The sequence below is a fragment of the Vicugna pacos genome, chromosome 10 (assembly GCF_048564905.1).
Source record: "Vicugna pacos chromosome 10, VicPac4, whole genome shotgun sequence".
In the NCBI taxonomy this organism is placed as follows: domain Eukaryota; kingdom Metazoa; phylum Chordata; class Mammalia; order Artiodactyla; family Camelidae; genus Vicugna; species Vicugna pacos.
The window spans coordinates 73547279-73565091 of NC_132996.1; the positions used below are offsets into that span (position 1 = coordinate 73547279).

The 17813-nt window shown below is 64.9% G+C and overlaps 1 protein-coding gene across 2 annotated transcripts in view; it reads right to left on the bottom strand.

The window, feature by feature from the left end:
- Positions 1-17813, bottom strand: part of KCNQ1 (potassium voltage-gated channel subfamily Q member 1) — a 319441-nt gene that overhangs the window by 266489 nt on the left and 35139 nt on the right. For both annotated transcript variants that reach the window (XM_072970536.1, XM_072970535.1), the window contains exon 2: positions 2099-2189. In XM_072970536.1, coding sequence (XP_072826637.1) covers positions 2099-2189 — 91 coding nt within the window. The remainder of the gene's footprint in view (positions 1-2098; positions 2190-17813) is intronic.

Genomic DNA, 17813 nt, shown 5'->3' on the forward strand with positions numbered 1-17813 from the left:
TATGATAACCCAGAGCGCCAGACACCCCCCAACTTTCTCCACTCCCCACCCCTGTGGTCTGGCAGGGGGTAAGGAAGGCTGGCCAGAAGGAGGAACAGTCCCCACCTTGGAAGCAGACACAAGGTAGGTGAGGGCACCTGGGACGCCCATGGCAGACAAAGCAGCTCACCTGCAGGGGGATGGGCCGAGCCGCCCCAGGGCCTGCCCAGAACAGAGGCTTGGGGACATTCCTCTCCAGGCCAGTAGCGGCCACCACACCACCTGAGTTCATTCCTCTGGGGAGCTGCAGCCCCGGGGCCTTGGCACGGACCTGGCTGGCACCCGGACTACTTCCACGGGTCCCCAGGGCCAGGGGATGGGGAGGAGGCAGGAGTCCCCCATGACCCCAAAAGCCCATCCCTCTCGCTGGGACGGCAGCCACCCTGCTTTTTGCCATTAAGCACGTCCCCACTTTTACATGAGAAAGCAGAGCCTCATAATAAACAAAATGCTGGGACCCAGGACAGCTATCCCAGGAAATCGAGGCCATCCACCACCTCCACGGGTGCAAGAAAGACACCCGACAAAAGTCCGCGTCGTCACGCTGGACTCACACCCTCGTGAGGCACTCCCGCCGCGAGGACGCACACACCCCTCGGGCCCGAGGCCGCCACGCTCCTCCAGGAGGGGCCGGGCGAGCCCCGCCGCCCCGCACCCGGCCGCTACAGCCGGAGGGAGCCTCAGAGCCAGGCTCCCCGCCCGGCCAGCACGCCAGGCCGCGCCAAGCCGCGGTGATTCCACGTCCGGAAACCTCTGAAGGGCCAGGGGGACAACGACCCGCAAACAGTGACAAAACCGACGGAGTCACGGCCGCGCGCGCCCGCGGTGCTCGGCTTTCCTACACACCGAAGGAAACCTCCAGAAACCGTAACGGAAGGGAAGACCCCATCTGTGGTGGCGCCGGGCAACTATCGCTACTGTCACGTTAGTAACCGCAACTGCCTAGAGCCTACGTTACAGAAACACAAAGCTCCCGACAGACACACCGTGACTGCGGACAGGAGGCCCCCACAGCAGGGAGAGGTCGGTCTCCCAGGTTCATGCATCAAATACCATGAGGTTTTTTTCTGGGAGGCCGACAAGCTGGCTGCAGAGGTCTCTGGGGAAAACCAACAAGCAAAAACGGGCCCCCAGAGACAGAAAAGCTGGGCGAAGAGCCCGTCACGGGGTGACGCAGGTCTCAGCGCGGACGCCCTCCAGGCAGCGAGGGCCGGAGCGGTGGGCGGAGCGGGAGGACCCCAGGGCGGAGGCGGGGCATCGGGATGGCTGCTGTACAGTACAACCGGCTCCTCGGATCGGGGAGGAAAGGCAGACTTTGCAGTAGCCGGCAGAGCAGAAGGCTGGAGGAAGCGTGGCTCCGAGCCGCACGCCGGGACACTCCTAACTGCCAGCAACCCTTCAGAACGCACAGTCAGCCCAGGCACGTGCTACAAGAGATCGTGGGTGGACTTCCCTGCACCCCGGGCAGGGGGACTCCTGTGGACCAAAACCCAGAAGCATGAAGGAAAGGTACGGCCGCCTGCTCGTGAATAAAATGGGCATGGCCGCCGCGGGGCCCTGCCACGAGGACTTGGGCCCAGGCTCGCAAGCATCAGGAGGCTGGGGCGGGGCACTCAGGGCAGAGGCGGGGGCAGTGACTGTGACACCTGAGGGACCCACGTACCGGCCATAACCCAGGGCAGGAGCCACTCAGAACCAGAGTCACGCACAGGCCACTGGAGATCACATCCCCATCTCCTCGTGCCCACTTCCTCCTATCCGTCCTTCCCCGCCCTGCTCAGAAGCTCCCTCCTCCAGGAAGCCCTCTCAGGCTGCCAAGCCCAGGATCCCCTCTTTCTCTGGCCCTCCCAGCCTGACAGTCACGTTCTAGCAAGTGAAGAAGCCAGGGTATGGGGCCCCCACACTCCTGGTCCCCATCTTAGGGTGAGCCCGCAGCGGCCAGCCAGCAGGGGGCTCCAGCACAGGGTCACCGTGGGTGGGGGTGCCAGGAGCAGCTCACGTCACCCCACGGCCCACACGCCTGGGAGACAGCTGCCCGGCCGCTCACGCTGCTACGTACCATCCAGAAGAGGGTCCCCGTGGCCAGGGCGGCGTACTGCTCGATGGTGGACAGCACGCTGAAGATGAGGCAGACCAGGACGATGAGGAAACTGCGGGACAGGAGGACAAGGCGGTGAGCACCCGTGGGCGGCCGCCCCGTCCTCCCCGCTGCAGACACAGCCCAGGCCCACGGAGTCTGCAGGGCCAGGCCCTGCCCTCCCCGGCTCTGAGGGCTCAAAGCGCCCCAACCTGACCCCCAGCCGTGAACGGTGCACAGACTGGCAGGGGGGCGGCAGGTGGGGGGCATCACCCGGCCATGGAGGGGTGCGTTCTGACCCAGCAGGACGGGCCTTAGAACACTGTGCTGAGAAGCCAGACCCTGGAGACCACTTTTCTATCAAATGTCCACATCGGAAACCCACAGGGCGGGAAGCGGCCTGGTGCCCCCGGGGGCTGGAGGGGTCTCGTTTGGGAGACAGAAAGGTCCTAGATGTAGTGGTGATGCTCCCCCGGCGCAGCGGGCATCCTGACAGCCGCTGGCACGTCCGCTGCACATGGGGGCTCAGAGCTCGCGGCCCCGAGCAGGGCGCCTGGGCTTGAAGCACAGTTGCCAGCCAGCCAAGGAGGGGTGCCGACTCCTGCACCCCTTAATGGGGGGGTCACCAGAGCGTGGGGCCCCAGGGCTGGAGTCTGCACGGACTGCCCTGCCTCTGTTTCCGCTCCCATTCAAGGGGGTGCCGGAGGTGGAGCCCACGAAGCCAGGGTGGCAGCCCCACCCTGGGGCCGACTCCCAGGCACGGCCCCGGTCCCCATCCCCGCACACAGACGAGGGTAAACCGCGGAGACGGGGCCAGGCCCCGGGGAGGAGCAGAGCGCATCTCTCTGGCCCGGCAGTCACGTCTCCTCAACCTCTGCCCCTGCCCCTCCCTCTGAAGGTCATTTGGACCCACTGGGAAGCCCAGGATAACCCCCAGCACTGAGACCCTTCACTTAGCCGCACCTGCAAAGCCCCCTTCGCCACATGAGAGCCCACATTCACAGGTCAGGATGCAGACGTCTCAGGGACCCGCCACGCAGCTGACCGACAGCCCCCGCTTTAATAAAACCAGCCGCACCTCTGAGTCGAGTGCCCCACGCCCTGGTCCCCAAACTTACAAGTGACCTGCGTGCAAGGAAAATGAGGCCCAGGAGGGGAGAGGGCCGGCTCAGGACCCCGCGCCAGCGCCTGCACGCGGAGTCTGAGGCTCTCCGCCCTCCCCGGCCCCTGACCACAGGAGGTGACAAGAATGCTCCGCGGGGCCCCCTGTCCCCCGGGCACCATGGTGGGCGCTGCATCGCTCCCGACGCAGCTCAGCTGTGCCCTGGGGCCCCGGAGCCAGCCGTCTCTCCTCCACGAGGCCTAGCCCTGGATGATTCTGCTGCCAGGGTGGCACTTGACCACAGAACATGGCTGTTAGCAAGACTTCAGCTGCAGGACAGAGAGCGGACTGGGAGCTTGTTAGAACCTAGCGTCGGGCTGGAGCCCGGGGGCCCCGGGGAGGCCTTGGGAGCGCCCCAGCCCGGCTGCACCCACTGCCGCTGCCCGAGGCCTCTCCCCCACGCTGTCCTGGAACCCGGGGAGCGGGGAGCAGGTGGAAGACTCTTGACTGAGCCTCGCCAAGGGGGAAGGGTCTGTCTGGCCAGAGGGGCCCTGCCATGGACAGGCTGGCGTGGGGGGCCCATCAGAGTGGGTGTCCTCACCCCACGCTCCCACTCAGAGGTGCAGGGAGACTCCCCACCCCGCGCACACAGAAGCCCGGCTGACTCTGGGCCAGAGCAGGGGCCCCGCTCCAGCAGCCCCTCCCGGGGGCCGGCTGAGGACTAGCCCTGCTGCAGCTCGGGGGACAGCGTTCCCTTCTGCTCTGCTTCCGCGTTGCCAGGTGCCAAAGCGACACAGTTCTTGAAATATTTGAATATGCTGTGCTACTTTCAGAATCACCCAGTGATGTGAGCTGTCGTGCCCCCCGGCCTGTCCCGGGTGGGCCCAGGAGCCCAGAAGGTGCTGTGAGCGGGCCCCTGCTCCCGGTGGGGCTCACAGCCTGGGGTGCCTGGGGTGCCTGAGGCTCCCACCTCTCCTGCCGCCACAGGGCCGGCCACAATCCCCTCGTCCCAGCTCGCGTCCTAGGCCTCCAATCAGGCAGCCACAGACCCCCGGCAGCGGGAGACTGAGGCCCAGGGGAAGAAGGCGTCTGACCTGCTCTCTGGACAGGGTGTGGGGACCAGGGTGGGGGACCCGGGTTTGGGGAGCAGAGGCCGCCTTGGCCCCGGTGCTGCCCCACCCGACTTCTTAGGAGGCCGCGTGCCCGCCTGTGGGAGGCGGTGCTGCGGGGGTGAGCCAGTGCCTGCCCCGAGGACAATGGCCTGCTTGTGCCCTGGCAGCAGGCCCACCTCAGGAGCTGCGGCCGCGAGGGAGGTCCGGAATGTTATCGGCCATCATCTCAGTATGTGCGGCTGCAGGTGCCTCGGGAACACAGAGGAATGCAGGCGCCGGGCTGGCCGGGGCTGCGGTCTGAGGCCTCGGCAGGAGGGCGCTCGGGTGCAGGACCCTCCCTCCCTCCCACGCACCGGCCCCCACGGCCCCTGCGGCTCAGCCCAGGCCGGCGCCCCGGGGAGGCAGGGGACGGGCCGGGCCCTCGGGAAGCACCGTGCATCCATGGTGACAGTTTCTCCAGCCCACGGGGAGGCATCTTTCAACCCTGGGATGTTTCCCAATGTAGATCCAAAAATTAACGAGATCCACACACTTCACGTGCAAAGGAAACATGGCCTGTTCAAGGCGCCCTCGGAACCCTGATGTGAAAAGACTCAGCCTTCAGGCCACCGGGGCTCTAAGCTGAGATTCCAAGACACTGAAACACAGCGCTCCGACGCCCAAGAGAACGCGCGGTGTGCTGCAGCTGCACACGCAACTCCTAGAATGTGTAAACATTACACGAGTGCTTTGCAAAGTTTGCTGGTCCTGGAAAAATGTTGTGTGTGAAAGGATGAAGCTTGGGGACGCGCTGCTCAGTGAAAGAAGCCCGTCACCAAAGGACAGACCCTGCACGATGCCACTCGCAGGGGGTCCCCAGAGTCATCAGATTCACAGAGACAGACAGCAGGCGGCGGGGCAGGGGCTGGGGGAGGGGGCAGGGAGCAAGCGCTGAGTGGGGGCAGAGTTTCCATTTGGGAAGATGAAGACGGCCCAGGGTGGATGGTGTGATGGTCGCGCAGCCGTGAGAGTGTGCTGAGCACCCCTGAGCGGTGCACTTAGGAATGGTTAAGATGGAAAATGTTATGTTATATGTATTTTATCACAATTTGTTTGGAATTTAAAAGAAAAGGTGGGGGGGGGGGGCGGACAAAGTAAATGACATTTACACACAAGCCCTGGAGGACTGCCCGTGCTTGACTAAGGCTGCAAACGGGGCAGAGGGAGGTTCAAAGGCCCGCCCAGCCAGGAACTTCAGGGCGATAACACAGAAATGGGCTTGTCCGGCGGCTTCAAGCTCAAGGCCGCCCGCATGGAACGTGTGATTTAGTAGATTAGGTGCCCGCGTCCCAACCCCAGCCGTGGGCGGAGGGCGGGTGGCTCCTCTTTGTACAAAAGTCACCCTGGAAGATTCCAGTACCCCTGAGCACACAGAGGACAGGTGCCCAGGCTGCTAAGCTCGGCTCCCCGGACGTGGTCGCCCACGTGACGCTGGACTCCCAGAGGGGGTGGCTTCAGCTCCTGCCAGGCCTGTCCCCAGGGCTGGGGGCAGCAGTGCCCCACAGGACGCCAAGACCCCCGCCTGCTGGCCGGGCCCGGGCCCAGCGCTGCTCTGGGTGCAGCCGGGCTGGGCGTGCTGCAGCTCCCACTCGGGCCCAGGTGCTGGGCACCGCGCACAGGCCATGCCCCCGAGCCCCACGTGCGAGGTGTCACCTCAACTCCACAAGGAGCTAGAGCCCTGGGTGAGGCACAGCGGGTCCTGGGCCCCACCCTGCCCAGCCCTGGACTGACCGCTGATGGGGACACCAAGGCTCCGGGACAGCAGCCCAGGGCCACAGGGACACAGAGCCCAGGCAGGCCGACCCTGGGGCCCCCGCCCAGGCCCAGCTTCAAGGCAGGCCGAGCCTCCCCCTTGGGCATAGGACCCGTTGCTAAGCCAGGCCCAGTGCTTAGTGTCATGGTGCCCCAAATGCCACAAGGTTGTGGGGGCCTGTCCTGGGCAGGCCGGGAGGGGTGAGGGTGACGGAATGGGGCCCCTTCCAGCTTCCGGGGTCCTCGGTGTTCCTGGGCTGTGGCTGCCTCCTCCCGTGTCTTTCTTCTGTGTGTCTCTTATGAGGACGCTTGTCACTGGATTTGGGGCCACCTGGGTATCCAGGGTCAGCTCCTCGCTTAAGAACCTTAACTCATTACACCTGCCAAGACGCTTTTTCTAGGGAAGTTCACGTTCACACGTTCCCAGAGGGACCTGACTCTTTGGGAGCCACTGTGCAGCCTCTGATAACATATGACAGGCTTCAATAAGCTGGTAAGTTACTCATGGGATGATAATTATCAGTGAGTCTTTAGTGAATTTCCAAAAGTCAGCATCTGGTATCTGGTCAAAATACACATTAGTGTCACAGCTTTTAAAACACCATCCAAGATGTGCTCAGAGTTCCCCCTCAACTTCTCAACACCTAGCTCCGGCTTCCCAGACAAGGTCACGGGTTCCCGGGTTAGGATGTGCAGACTCTCCCAGGTCACCACTGGGCCCTGCACCATCCAAACCACAACGATCAGGGAGAGCCAGGAGCCCGGAGTGACAGACGGCCCGGCCTCCCAGGGCCCCCACCTCTCACCCAGGACCACAGCAGCTCCCGTCCGTCTCCCCAGTGACCCTCTGGCCACGACACCCCAACATCCGTCACCACCACGTGCCCAGCAGGGTCCAGGCCTGATCCACAGACCCAGGCCAGGGCTCCCAGGACCAGGGCTCCCAGGATCCACCCTCAGCCCGGCCCCTCCCCGCCCCCCGCCCCCCTGAGCCTTCTCATTTCTTTAAAAGGTTCACAAGGGCTGGGCGGGGCGGGGTGATCCAGCCCCGAGGGCCACACAAGAGGCAGCTGGGTGCCCGGGAGGCTCTGTTCCTGCAGCCATTGTCTTCCAGGGGCCTCGCACGTGTGGAATCCTGTTAAACAGACTCCAGGGTGCCCCGTGAGGAGCTGTTGGGAGATTAAAACTCTCGTCCTGCTGCTGGACGGAGGCTGTCCTCAGCCTCACAGGGTTTCAGCTGACACTTTTTGAGAAAGTGATCTGGGCTAGGGACCCCGGAGACGCAGGACCAAGCTCTGGCTGGGCCCTCATGGCATGCCTGTGCACACAGCACCTTCCCGAAGGCCAGGCCCCTCTACTGCCTGGGGTCACCACCACCAGGGGGCCTCCAGGATTGCACTGGAATCTGCAGCCCACACCCCAGTGGTCTCCGTGCCCCAGTCTTTCAGTGTCCACTGGGCAGCCGGGTGATCTCAGGGAAACGCAAACCCCATCAGGCCCCCCCCAAGCCAGGCTCTCCAAAGGAAGTCTCAAGTCCACGCCTGCCTTCCCAGGCACCCCTCTGCCCCGCAGCTCTAGGCTTCCCTGGGGAAGGGCTTCTGATGTGACAACTGGCCCTGTGGCCTGTATTCTGCTCTCTTGGACCCCTGATCACCTGTTGCCCAATTGCTGCCCACAAGCAAAGCGAGGGCCCATCTGTCAATGTCCCCTCTGAAGGCCCCACAGGAGGCCTGGTACATAAGTGTTTCTTGAATTGCAACGACTGAATGAATGCTTTTGGTTGAACTCAGGAACTCAGTGAACAAAAGTCTCAGTGCCACCTCCTCCATGTAGGCCTCCAGGATGCATCAGGAAGTGAGATACTTTTGCTCTATTCTTTCCCTCATTGTCCTGCCCTGCCCCACCCTCACAGGCTCAGCCAGGGCCCTACAGGGCCTTCCAGGGGGCCAGGACACGGCACCGAGGCAGCTCGCCACCACCCCCCACCCCCCGACTGCAGGCCAGGCAAAAAGGCACCTCCTGGGTGGAGGGAGCATGGACGTGAGCTGGGGGCCGGCATGGCCGCCCCAGCTGCCAGGAGCACACCAGGCCAGCAGCGGCGTAGGCAGGAAGCACTGGGCGAGAGCTCTGAGGGCTGTGGTCGACCCCAGAGGCAGCAGGGAGGGGGCTACCCGCAGCAGAAGACCAACTCCAGGGCAGGTGGCGGGAGGCCATGGGGGACACTGCCACCAGCCCCTCCACCTGACGAGCATCTGCACAGGGAGTCCAGGACTCACCCCACACGCTCTTCTCGGAGCCTCTCCCCAAAACACAGGGAGGGCACAACTTGGTCACAGGGACAACGTCTGCTACCCTGGGGAGGCCCGTGATGGCTCGGCCAACAGCAAAACACCACAAAGACAGAGGGTCCACCACCATCGCCAACACAGGACAAGGAGGGTCCCTCAGCCCAATGGCCACCTTCAGGGACTTCGACCACTCCATGCAGAAACACAGTTGCCTCCCGGAGGTCCCAGGGTCTGGGGAGCTCCCCAGCTGCAGGCACCTCAGGCCTATCTTGGCTGGTCCCCGAACGCCCCAGTGCACCCCTGCCACAAGGTGACAAGGACACGGGACAGTGGCACCCTTGGCGCTGACCGTGCATTTCCCTTTCAACAGCCCCGCAGAGTTCTGCGCGGCACGGGCGGCACGTGGGCCGTCGGCCTGGCCCCATCGGAGGACGCGAGTGGACGGTCACGCTCACGCCTCACCCCGACGCCCAGGGTCCTCTCACCTTCCACGCCCACCTCAGCACAGGGCCCTTGGGTGCGCAGGGTGGGGGCATCCCTCTCTGCTGGGAGTCCTGCCCCCTGGAGGCAGCTGCGGGGCAGGCAAGGACAGGCCTTGGCTGAGGGCTTAACCACGTTATCCCAAGTGGTCACTTCAAAGCCCTCCGGGACATGAGAGGGGTGGCGGTGGGGGTCTTGGGGACGGGGTGCAGCTGCGTGTGCACATGCACAGGTCCATGGGGGTCTGCTTACACAATCAGGAACACGACAGCCTTGTCCACCACGGCTGCAGTGGCTGGACCTGGGACGTCCAGCCCCACCCACAGGCCAGCCCCCAGGTGCCTGCTCAGAGTCCACCCACAGGAGCGGGACCCCCATCCTCCTTCCCGGCAGGCCCCATGCAGCCCCCTGGGAGCCCCAGGGCCCGGAGGGTGGGCCCGTGTAAAAGCCCCCCCACCCCGTCCGCTCCAGACTTCACGGGAAGCCTCAGAAACGGGTGAACGAGGCCACGTGACTGCCCGGAGTCACCCAGCCCCGAACAGTGAGCGGAGAACCGGCTCTGGGCCTGCCCGACTCCAGCGCCTCCTCCCACCGGCTGAGCCCCACGCCCCAGGAAGACAGCAGCCCAGGGGTCCAGCCGGAGCTGCAGGGCCCCCAGGCCCTTCCCCACCCACCCACAAGGGGTGGCCCCGGCCTGGCGGCGGGAAGCCAGGCTGGCAGTGTCCTGCATGCACACTGCTGGGTAGCTGGGGCGCCTGAGACCTGGGGGGCATTCAGGCCCCAGATGGGAGGCCCGTCGAGGCAGGGCTGTCCGGCCGAGGGGGCCCAGGGCCGCAAGGGCGGCTCTGTGCCCCAGGCCGCGGCCTACACTAAGCCTGGCTGCCGGGCCGGCCTCGCCGCGATAAGAGCCCCCGCAGAGGGTATATTTAGCAGGTGCCGGAGAACACACTGAAGTGACCCCACGCACAGGGGCCTTATCTGCCCGGGACGCACGCTGTCTTCCCTGAAAGAGGAAGAAGGCTGCCCGAGATGGGGAAGGGGCCTAGCAGCCCTTCCCGTGGGCAGCGCGGGCAGCTGGATGCCTTGTGTCCATCTGCTCTACCCTGGACACGGCCTGGGCGTGGCCGACCCCTGCCCGCCTCACCTGAGACAGGATGGGATGGGGCAGGACCTCCCCAGCCTCTCCTCTGAGGTGAGAAGGGCCAACAGACAGCAGAGGGCCCGGGCACTGGGGCAGGGGGGTGAGGAGGAGCCAGTAGGTTTCCTGCCCAGGGTCCAGGTCCCTGCCCTGCCCTTCTTCAAACAGGGTGACTGTGCAGACTCAAGGCCACAGTCGGGCTCCTAGGACGCCTCCACCCAGGCCTGAGGAGGAGCGAGGAAGCCTGCAGCCTGGGCAGCGCAACCCCATCAGCGCCGGGAGGGGCGGGCTCCTCAGACTCACCCCTGCTTGGGAAAGTCCCTCCTTGGGTCTAGCCCAAGTCTTTCCTGCTGCTGTTGGGCCTGACTTCCAGCTGAAGGAAACTCCCAACCTCCCACAGAGGCTTTTGCCCACTCCGGGGCAGCTGCTGTGTGACCTGAAGCCCGGTTCCCCTCTGGGACAGCCTGCCTGTGCTCCACAAAGGGGCTCCATGGCCATGACCACCGTCGGCCTCACGCCACCCAGCCGTAGCCGCTCCACTGCGGAGCCCGCAGCAGCCCCAGGCTCCGGGGTGGGGCCACAGGGGCTGAGCAGGGTGTCGCCAGGCATAGACCCAACACCAGTGAGAGCCTGCGGGGGAGATGGTGTCTCCAGTGGCTCCCAAGGGGCCTGGGTGCTGCCCACCTCTCATCAGGGGCCGAGGCTCACACCCTGTAGGCCCGGGGACATCCCAGCCTAAAATGTGCAAGAGGGGGCCTCTAGCTGGTACTCCCTTCTCTCCCAAGCCTTCCTCCCTCTCCCACTCCCCTTGGAAGGGGCAATCGGGGAGGGCTTCCCAGAGGTGGGGCCTGATCCAGGCAGAGGGAACAGCATGTGCAAAGCCCAGAGGAGAGCAGGGAACACAGCCACGCAGAGCCTGCAGAGAATTCAGGAAGGAGGTGGCACAGAGAGGCAGGGAAGCAGAACCCCAGAATCGGGGTGATGGAGGAGGTCCCCTTATGTTCGCTGACTCTTCAACATACATACCTGCAGTATCCGACACAAGCGTGGTGTCTGTGGAGCCCAGAAATGGGCAGGGAAACCTCAGTCCCGAGAGAGGTCTCGGGCCAATGGAGTGCTGTGCCACACCCGGAGAGAGCCGTCCCAGACCCCCAGGGCTCCATGGCTCCGGGAGGCTGCCCGGCACGTCAAGGGGAGGGTGGGTGGATACCCCCACTGCCGATCGCTGTCCCCACCTTGGAGTAGACCCTCGCCTTCCACGTGGCCCTTGAAGTCTGGGAACCTTTCTGGGCCGAGGTCTTCCATCTGACACTCGGACACTGGGGGCAGCTGAGAAGGGAAGCAGGGACACAGCTGGGCTGGGTGGCAGGGTTCTCCTGTGAAGGTTCTGACCTGGCTCCGTATGCATGGGAACTGCAGATCCCCAGAGACCCCCAGGGCTACCACTCAAGGCCCAGAGCGGGCAGCTGACCCTATAAGGAGGCACGGGTGTCACCTCGAGGGGCCAGGAGCTGCAGCTACCCCACCAGACAGGGAGACAGAGGCTGAAGAGACGGTGCCAGCTCCCACCCCATCATGCACAAGAGTGAGGGCCACCTCCGTCAGATGTGGTGCTCGGTGGTTTGGCCACATGCCAGCCCGCCTGTGCAGGTGTGTGCAGGTGAACACCTACAGTCGGCAGACCGAGGAACCCTGGTCTCCCTCCCTGAAGCGGGGGCCCCATCAATGGGGGGCAGGCCTCAGGAGCAGAGACTCGGGTTTCCCCAAAGAGACAAAGGAATCCTGCTTCAAGGCAGCAACACAGAAACCCTGTCCGGGTCTCAGCCGCTGGCCTACCCTATGGACTTTGAATTTACCAGCTCCCGGATTGCACGAATCAATTCCTTAAAATTAAGAATCTCTCTGTCCTTCTCCCTGTGTGCACACGTGATATGTGTGCAGACACGTGTACACACGTGCACAAACGATTCTGTTTCTCAGAGAACCCCCACCAAGTCGACAAGTTAGGCATTAAGATGCCTATTTCCCAGGTGAGGAAACTGAGGCTCGGAAATGCCAAGAATCCCGCTCAAATCCAGCTTATTCCATCCGTAGTCTGTCCCCAGGGCCAAGGCCACCCACTCAGACCCAGAGAGGTATGTCCTCGGCCAAGATGTGCCTCGTCCTTCCCTGACCTCCCCAAGATCCCAGCCCAAAAGGCTGCAGGTAGAGGCCCTTCGGAGAAGCCGGGAAGCCCAGGTGGGCAGCCTGGCCTGAGGCAGAGCCCCCCTCCCACCCTAACCCCACACCAGGACCTGCGGAAGACAAACTTCCCCTCCTGCCTGGAGACAGTCAGCTGCTCACCCTCCCTCCCAACCTGCCAAGGCTGCCCACCGAGCAGACATGGGACCCCAGCTGACCTTGGCTCACCCCAACCTGGGGTAGCCGCAGGTGTGGCTCCGTGGGGGCTGCTGGGGCCGCAGCATGGCCTCTGGCCCAGGGCCTAGGTGGTCTCTGACCCCTCGCCCAGCCTCCGCACCCCTAAGCCCAGTGGGTTAGTGCCCGGGGGAGGGCGGAGAGGCAGCGGGTCCGCGCACCAGGCAGCCCTCGGCCAGGCCTGGCATCGCGGTGGGCCTGAGTACTGGTGCAGGTGAGCAGCGCCCCCCGGGGGGCCATCCTGCCCTATGAGGTCAGAAAGGAGCTGTCCTGGGTCCCTGCAGCCCCGGGCCAGGTTCCCTGGTGAGACACCAGCTCCTTGGAACCCCAGGCAACCCAGAGAAGGAGGGAGTCTGGCTTCATGGCAACCCCCTCTCTTCAGAACCCCCAAGCCCAGGCCATACCTCCTTCCCCACAGGATCCCTTCCTCCTCCCAAGGCCCCTGAACTGGGATGCAGCAGCCAGCGGGGGCCCGTCTGCCAACTCCAGATCAGGAAAGCCTCCTTGTCCTCTCCCCACCACCCCAGGCCAGGAAAGCCCTCTGCTGACAAAACAAGAACTCTGGGACGAGGACAGCCTGCGGGCAGCGGGACGTGCCAACCCACACAGCCCGGGGCAGCCTCCTGAATGCGGCCCTTCTCCCTGGTCTGTGGTCGGCTCCACTCTTGACGGGAAGGTCTCGGGCTGGGGGCCAGGGACAGCACCTCTGCCAGCTCCTGCCACCGCCCGCGAGGCATCCCCAGGAAGAGAGGCAGGGCAGGAGAGGTGGCCCCAGGCCTCAGCCAGTGGACCCAGCACGGCCTAGCCTCCGGCCTGGGTCACGAGAGAGGCCAGTCGGGCAGGGTGCACACGAGTCCGTGGTACAGAGCATCCCAGAAGGCAGGGGTGCTTGGAGGGGGGCCGGGGTGTCTGAGGGGATGAGGCTGGGATGGCGGGGACAAGGGAGAGATAAACAGGGCTCCTCTGACTGCCCATCATGGGTCACTACCTCTCTGATGCTGACCCCCAGACCCAGCCCAGGCCCTCTGCGGTGCTTCTGACACCTTCCAAGGAACTGGCCAGGCTGCACCCACCACTGTCACTGCCACCTGCCCATCCGGCATCTCCTCACTAGGCCAGGGCATGGTCAGTCACCAAAGACTGCAGCGTCCCCTGACCGGCAGCCACTGCTGGGAGCCATCCCACCCCAACCCCCACGGAGCCCCCAGCCCCGTGCACTGCCAGGACGCCACCGCCCACACCCCAGGACGCCACTGCCCACACCGCAGGGCTTGCTGTTCAGACGGCTCCGACCTTTGGAAAGCCCCTCCCCACCACCGCGAGCCTCAGCTTGGCCATCTAGGGCCACACCAGTGACACGTGGTGACAGCAGCGGGTGGGCATGGAGAGGCCAAGGCAGGCGCTGGGGAAGAGGTGGGAGGAGGAGGAAGCAGAGCATGACACAGCCCGGAGCCCCAGGCGGGGGTCTGGGGCCTCACACAACATCCCCAGACGCAGCCTCCAGGAGCCTGGGGACCGAGCACTGTGGTCCTCAGCATGGGGCCCTCCCACTTGGCACCAGCACGCCCAGCTGCCCCCAGGAGCAGGGACCCTGTGCCAGCCCTGCGGGGGGCACGTGGACCCGGTGGGGACGGGGTGAGCCCCGGGGGCGGGCAGGCGCGGGCCACGGCTCGGCCTGGGTGTGGACCTGGTGCAGCTGAGGCCGGGTGCCCCGCCGGCACATGACGGGGGCCTGGCCGGGCTGTCCCTCGACGTCCTAGGACATGACGCGGCCTTGCCCCCTTGAGCTGCGGCTTCTGAGGGGTCTGCCCCTCTGGGAAACAGCCCGTTTCCCCTTCTCCAGCTGGCCTGAGACAAACACTCCGACTTCCTCTGTGCCTCCCCCTCACCCCGTCGGCACACAGCCTGACCTGTGAACACACACTCTGGGCTCTCCCAGCACGTGAGCGAGGAAGGGGTCCAGGCAGATGAGGCCTGGGTCCCCAGGCGGTCAAAGCACCCACCCCCCTACCCTGTGCAGCCATGCCCGCCCTCCGGAATGGGGGCCCCGGGGAGCAGGCTCCTGCATCCAGGTTCCCGGGCTGGACTTCTTCCACACAGGCCTCCCGGAGCCAGGCCCAGCCTTCACCAAGACGGGGAGCCACTCTCGGGCCTGGAGGGAGGAAGCAGGTAATTGTGCAGCAGGGCCGGAGGAGCTGGGGGTGGCCAGTGACCCTCCTTCACGGCCCCGCAGGATTACTCAATGCCGGATGCAGTGAGCTGTTTTATTTTGGTCTCAGCCTCCTCCGTCCCGCGGGATGCCAGCCCGGCTCTGAGACGCAGGTCAGCGCCTCCACCCAGCACTGCCAGCTGGTCAAGGGGGAGCTCGAAGTCCCACTCTGTGCACAGAGGGAGGGGTCCCGGGCTGAGGAGTAACCAGGACTCAGCTACACCAGGCCTCCACTTACCAGCAGGCTGACCAGGAAGGTCTGCGGCCTGCAAAGACCGCCTTGGCCCAGGGGATGGTTAGAAACAAGAACGCAAGCCTTCCCGGGGTGCCCCAGACACTCGGAATAAAATGCACCCTCCTCGCCCAGCCTGTGAGGCCCGGGGGGTCTGCCCCCATCGGCACCCCAATGGACAGCAGCTGCTCTGTGCCCGGCCCCATGCCAGGCTCCAGGGACGAGGCAGACACAGAAAAGAGAGACAGTAAGCCAGAAAGCCGGTAAGGATGGACAGTGACAGCCGCCCTGGGGAAACAGAAAGGGGCTGCAACAGTGAGCGACGGAAAGGGAGCGCGCTCCTGGAGATGACATGTGCACCAGGGCTGGGGATGGGCCGGCCAGGCAGAGGCAAGGACAGCGGCCCGGAGGCAGGGCTGGGCAGGCCTGAGGCCCAGCTGGCAGGAGCAGCCTCGGCGAAGGACAGGGAGCGCCACGAGCAGTGAGGTCAGAAGGAGCCACACCTACGAGAGCCCCAGGGGCCCAGGAATGGCCTCGAGCAGTGCCAGGCCTTCCTGGGCCAGCAGACGCAGGCTTGGGGCTGGGATCCGCTAACTACCGACCAAGCACCTGGCCTGGGCCCCAGACACCCCGAGAGAGAGGAAGAGCGGGACTCCATCAGGGATGCTCCGCTTCCACGCACAGTAACCATGAGGGCAGGAGAAAGGCACCTGGAGCCTTGGACACCAGGAAACCAAGGTCGGGACGCTTCTAAGCAGAAAGGAGGCATCAGCATGAATCCGGCTGGTCGTCAATCTTCACATCCGCGCCATCCCCGCAGGCCCCCACCCCAAGAGGCCCTCTTTTCTTTCTCCATCTGGCCCCAACCCAGAGCGGCCGCGTCTGAGGAGACAACAAAGCAGAGGAAAGGGAGGACCGTCCCAGGACACAGGGGCCGGAAACGCCAACACCAGGCAGACGTCTCTGCACGCCCTGTGCGGCCGCCGCCCAAGGACCCGGACCCAGAGCTGCCGCTTCCTGCCGGCCGCCCAGAATAACCGGCACATCCTCCGAGCAGCTGGCCCAGACCCCCGCCCTGCAGCCCAGCCGCCTCCCTCCACCCCTTCGCAGGACACTGAACACCCCCTGCGTGGCACAGACCAGCCTTCCGGAAGCCGGTTGCTTGTGAGCGCAAAGAGCCCCTGCAGGTCTTGGATCCCAGACAGAGTTTGCCAGGCACCGCGGCTCTGGGAGCAGAGATGCAGAACTTGAAGGCAGAGGGAAAGCAGTGTCCAACACCAAGGGAAACAGCTCTGGGGTCCCAGCAGCCATCCCCCAAAGCCTGTCGCCTGTGCACGTCCCTCCGCAGATCTTCCATCTCTGCCACCCCCCCACCCTGCCAGATAGAGCTCTACTTTTTTTGGTCTGTATGACTCTGTGACGGAAGGTGCCCCACTCCCAGGGCCCGGTGGGGTAGCGCTGACACACTGTGAACAGCGTCAGTCCCACTCAAGCCCTGCGCGAGCCCAGAAGGAAAGGCACCTTTCTTCCTAAAAAGCTCAATTTGGCAGCCCCCAACCTTCCCTCTGGGCCTCGTGTTTCTGTCACAGAAGCCACGGTGGTCACGGCCACCTCTGTGGGTTACCTGGGGGCCCTCGGGAGGCCAGGGGCGGGAGCAAGCTCAGAAGGGCTGTGCCGCAAGGTTGCTGGCTCCCCCCACAGAAGAGCTGGGCCACCCCTTCCGTGCTCAGAGAAGCCCACCGCCAGGACCCCGAGTGGGCCGCGCAGCCGCCGTGGGTGTCATCACCCCCACCCAGCACCCCGGATGCTCATGTCAGGACCCAAAACCCTCCTGGCGCTTCCGGCAAGGACGTAGCATTAGAGAGGCTCCCAGCAGTGCAGCCAGGCCTCCAGAGACCCCACAAAGGCCAGTTCCCGGCCCCTCAGGACCGCCCGCGCCCCCGCCTCGGTGCCCAGACACCCACCCTCAGCCTCAGCTGAGCTGTCATCCAGCCCCGCCCTCCTCCCCGCCCCACCCCACCCGCTCCTGGGAGACCCCACACAGCCGTGCTCTCACGTCACCTGTCCTCCAATGCCTCCCAGACCCAGGCCGCCCCGAGCCCCCACTGGCTTCACGACGCCTCACCTGGCTACGGGCAGACCCCCCACCACGGCACGCCCCATATGGGGCCGCCTGCCCTCCCCAGCGCCAGCCCCCTCCCGCCTCAGCAGCAGAGACTACGGTCCCCAGGGCTGAGGCCAGTGGCCCGGGTCCAGCCTCCTTGCCCTCCACGCCGCCTGCAAGCCCTGTTGCCAGCGCCTCGCTGTCCCCCTGCACCCCTGGGCAAGCCGCCCCATCCCACAGCCCTCCCAGCCAAAGCCGCTGGTCCCCCGCCCCCGCCCCCTCGGAGGGGCCCAGCGAGGGCACCAGTGAGCCCGCTGACATCTGGGGAAGGGGCCCCGGGCGGCCAGCAGGAGAACGGGGACCTCAGATCACACGCGAGCCACGCCACGTGCACGGAAAACCCTGAGCCCCAAAGCCCTGGAAGGAAGCGTGCCGGCTCCCTCTTTCAGCGCAGGGCAAGGTGCTCAGCCACGACTCACGATCCAGAGGCCATGTAACAACAGGCTGATACATTTGATTATATCAACACAGGCATTTTTTTTTTCCGGAACAAAAAGCACCGTCAACAAAGTCAAAAAGGTAGATGACCAACAGGGAGAAAATGTTCACAGCAGAAACCAGACGCAGGACAGACAGTCCTCAGACAGAGACGACTCAAACACGGAGACACGAAGGGCCACAAGCTGCACGGGACCGCCCGGCAAAGGCACGGACAAGCAACCCACAGGCGCGCGCGCGCACAGCCCGCAGCAACCGAACGCCGCCCAGTGGGCAGTGACAGGACCGCCACCGGGCTGGCAAAAGGTAAAGAGTGAGAACACAGCCA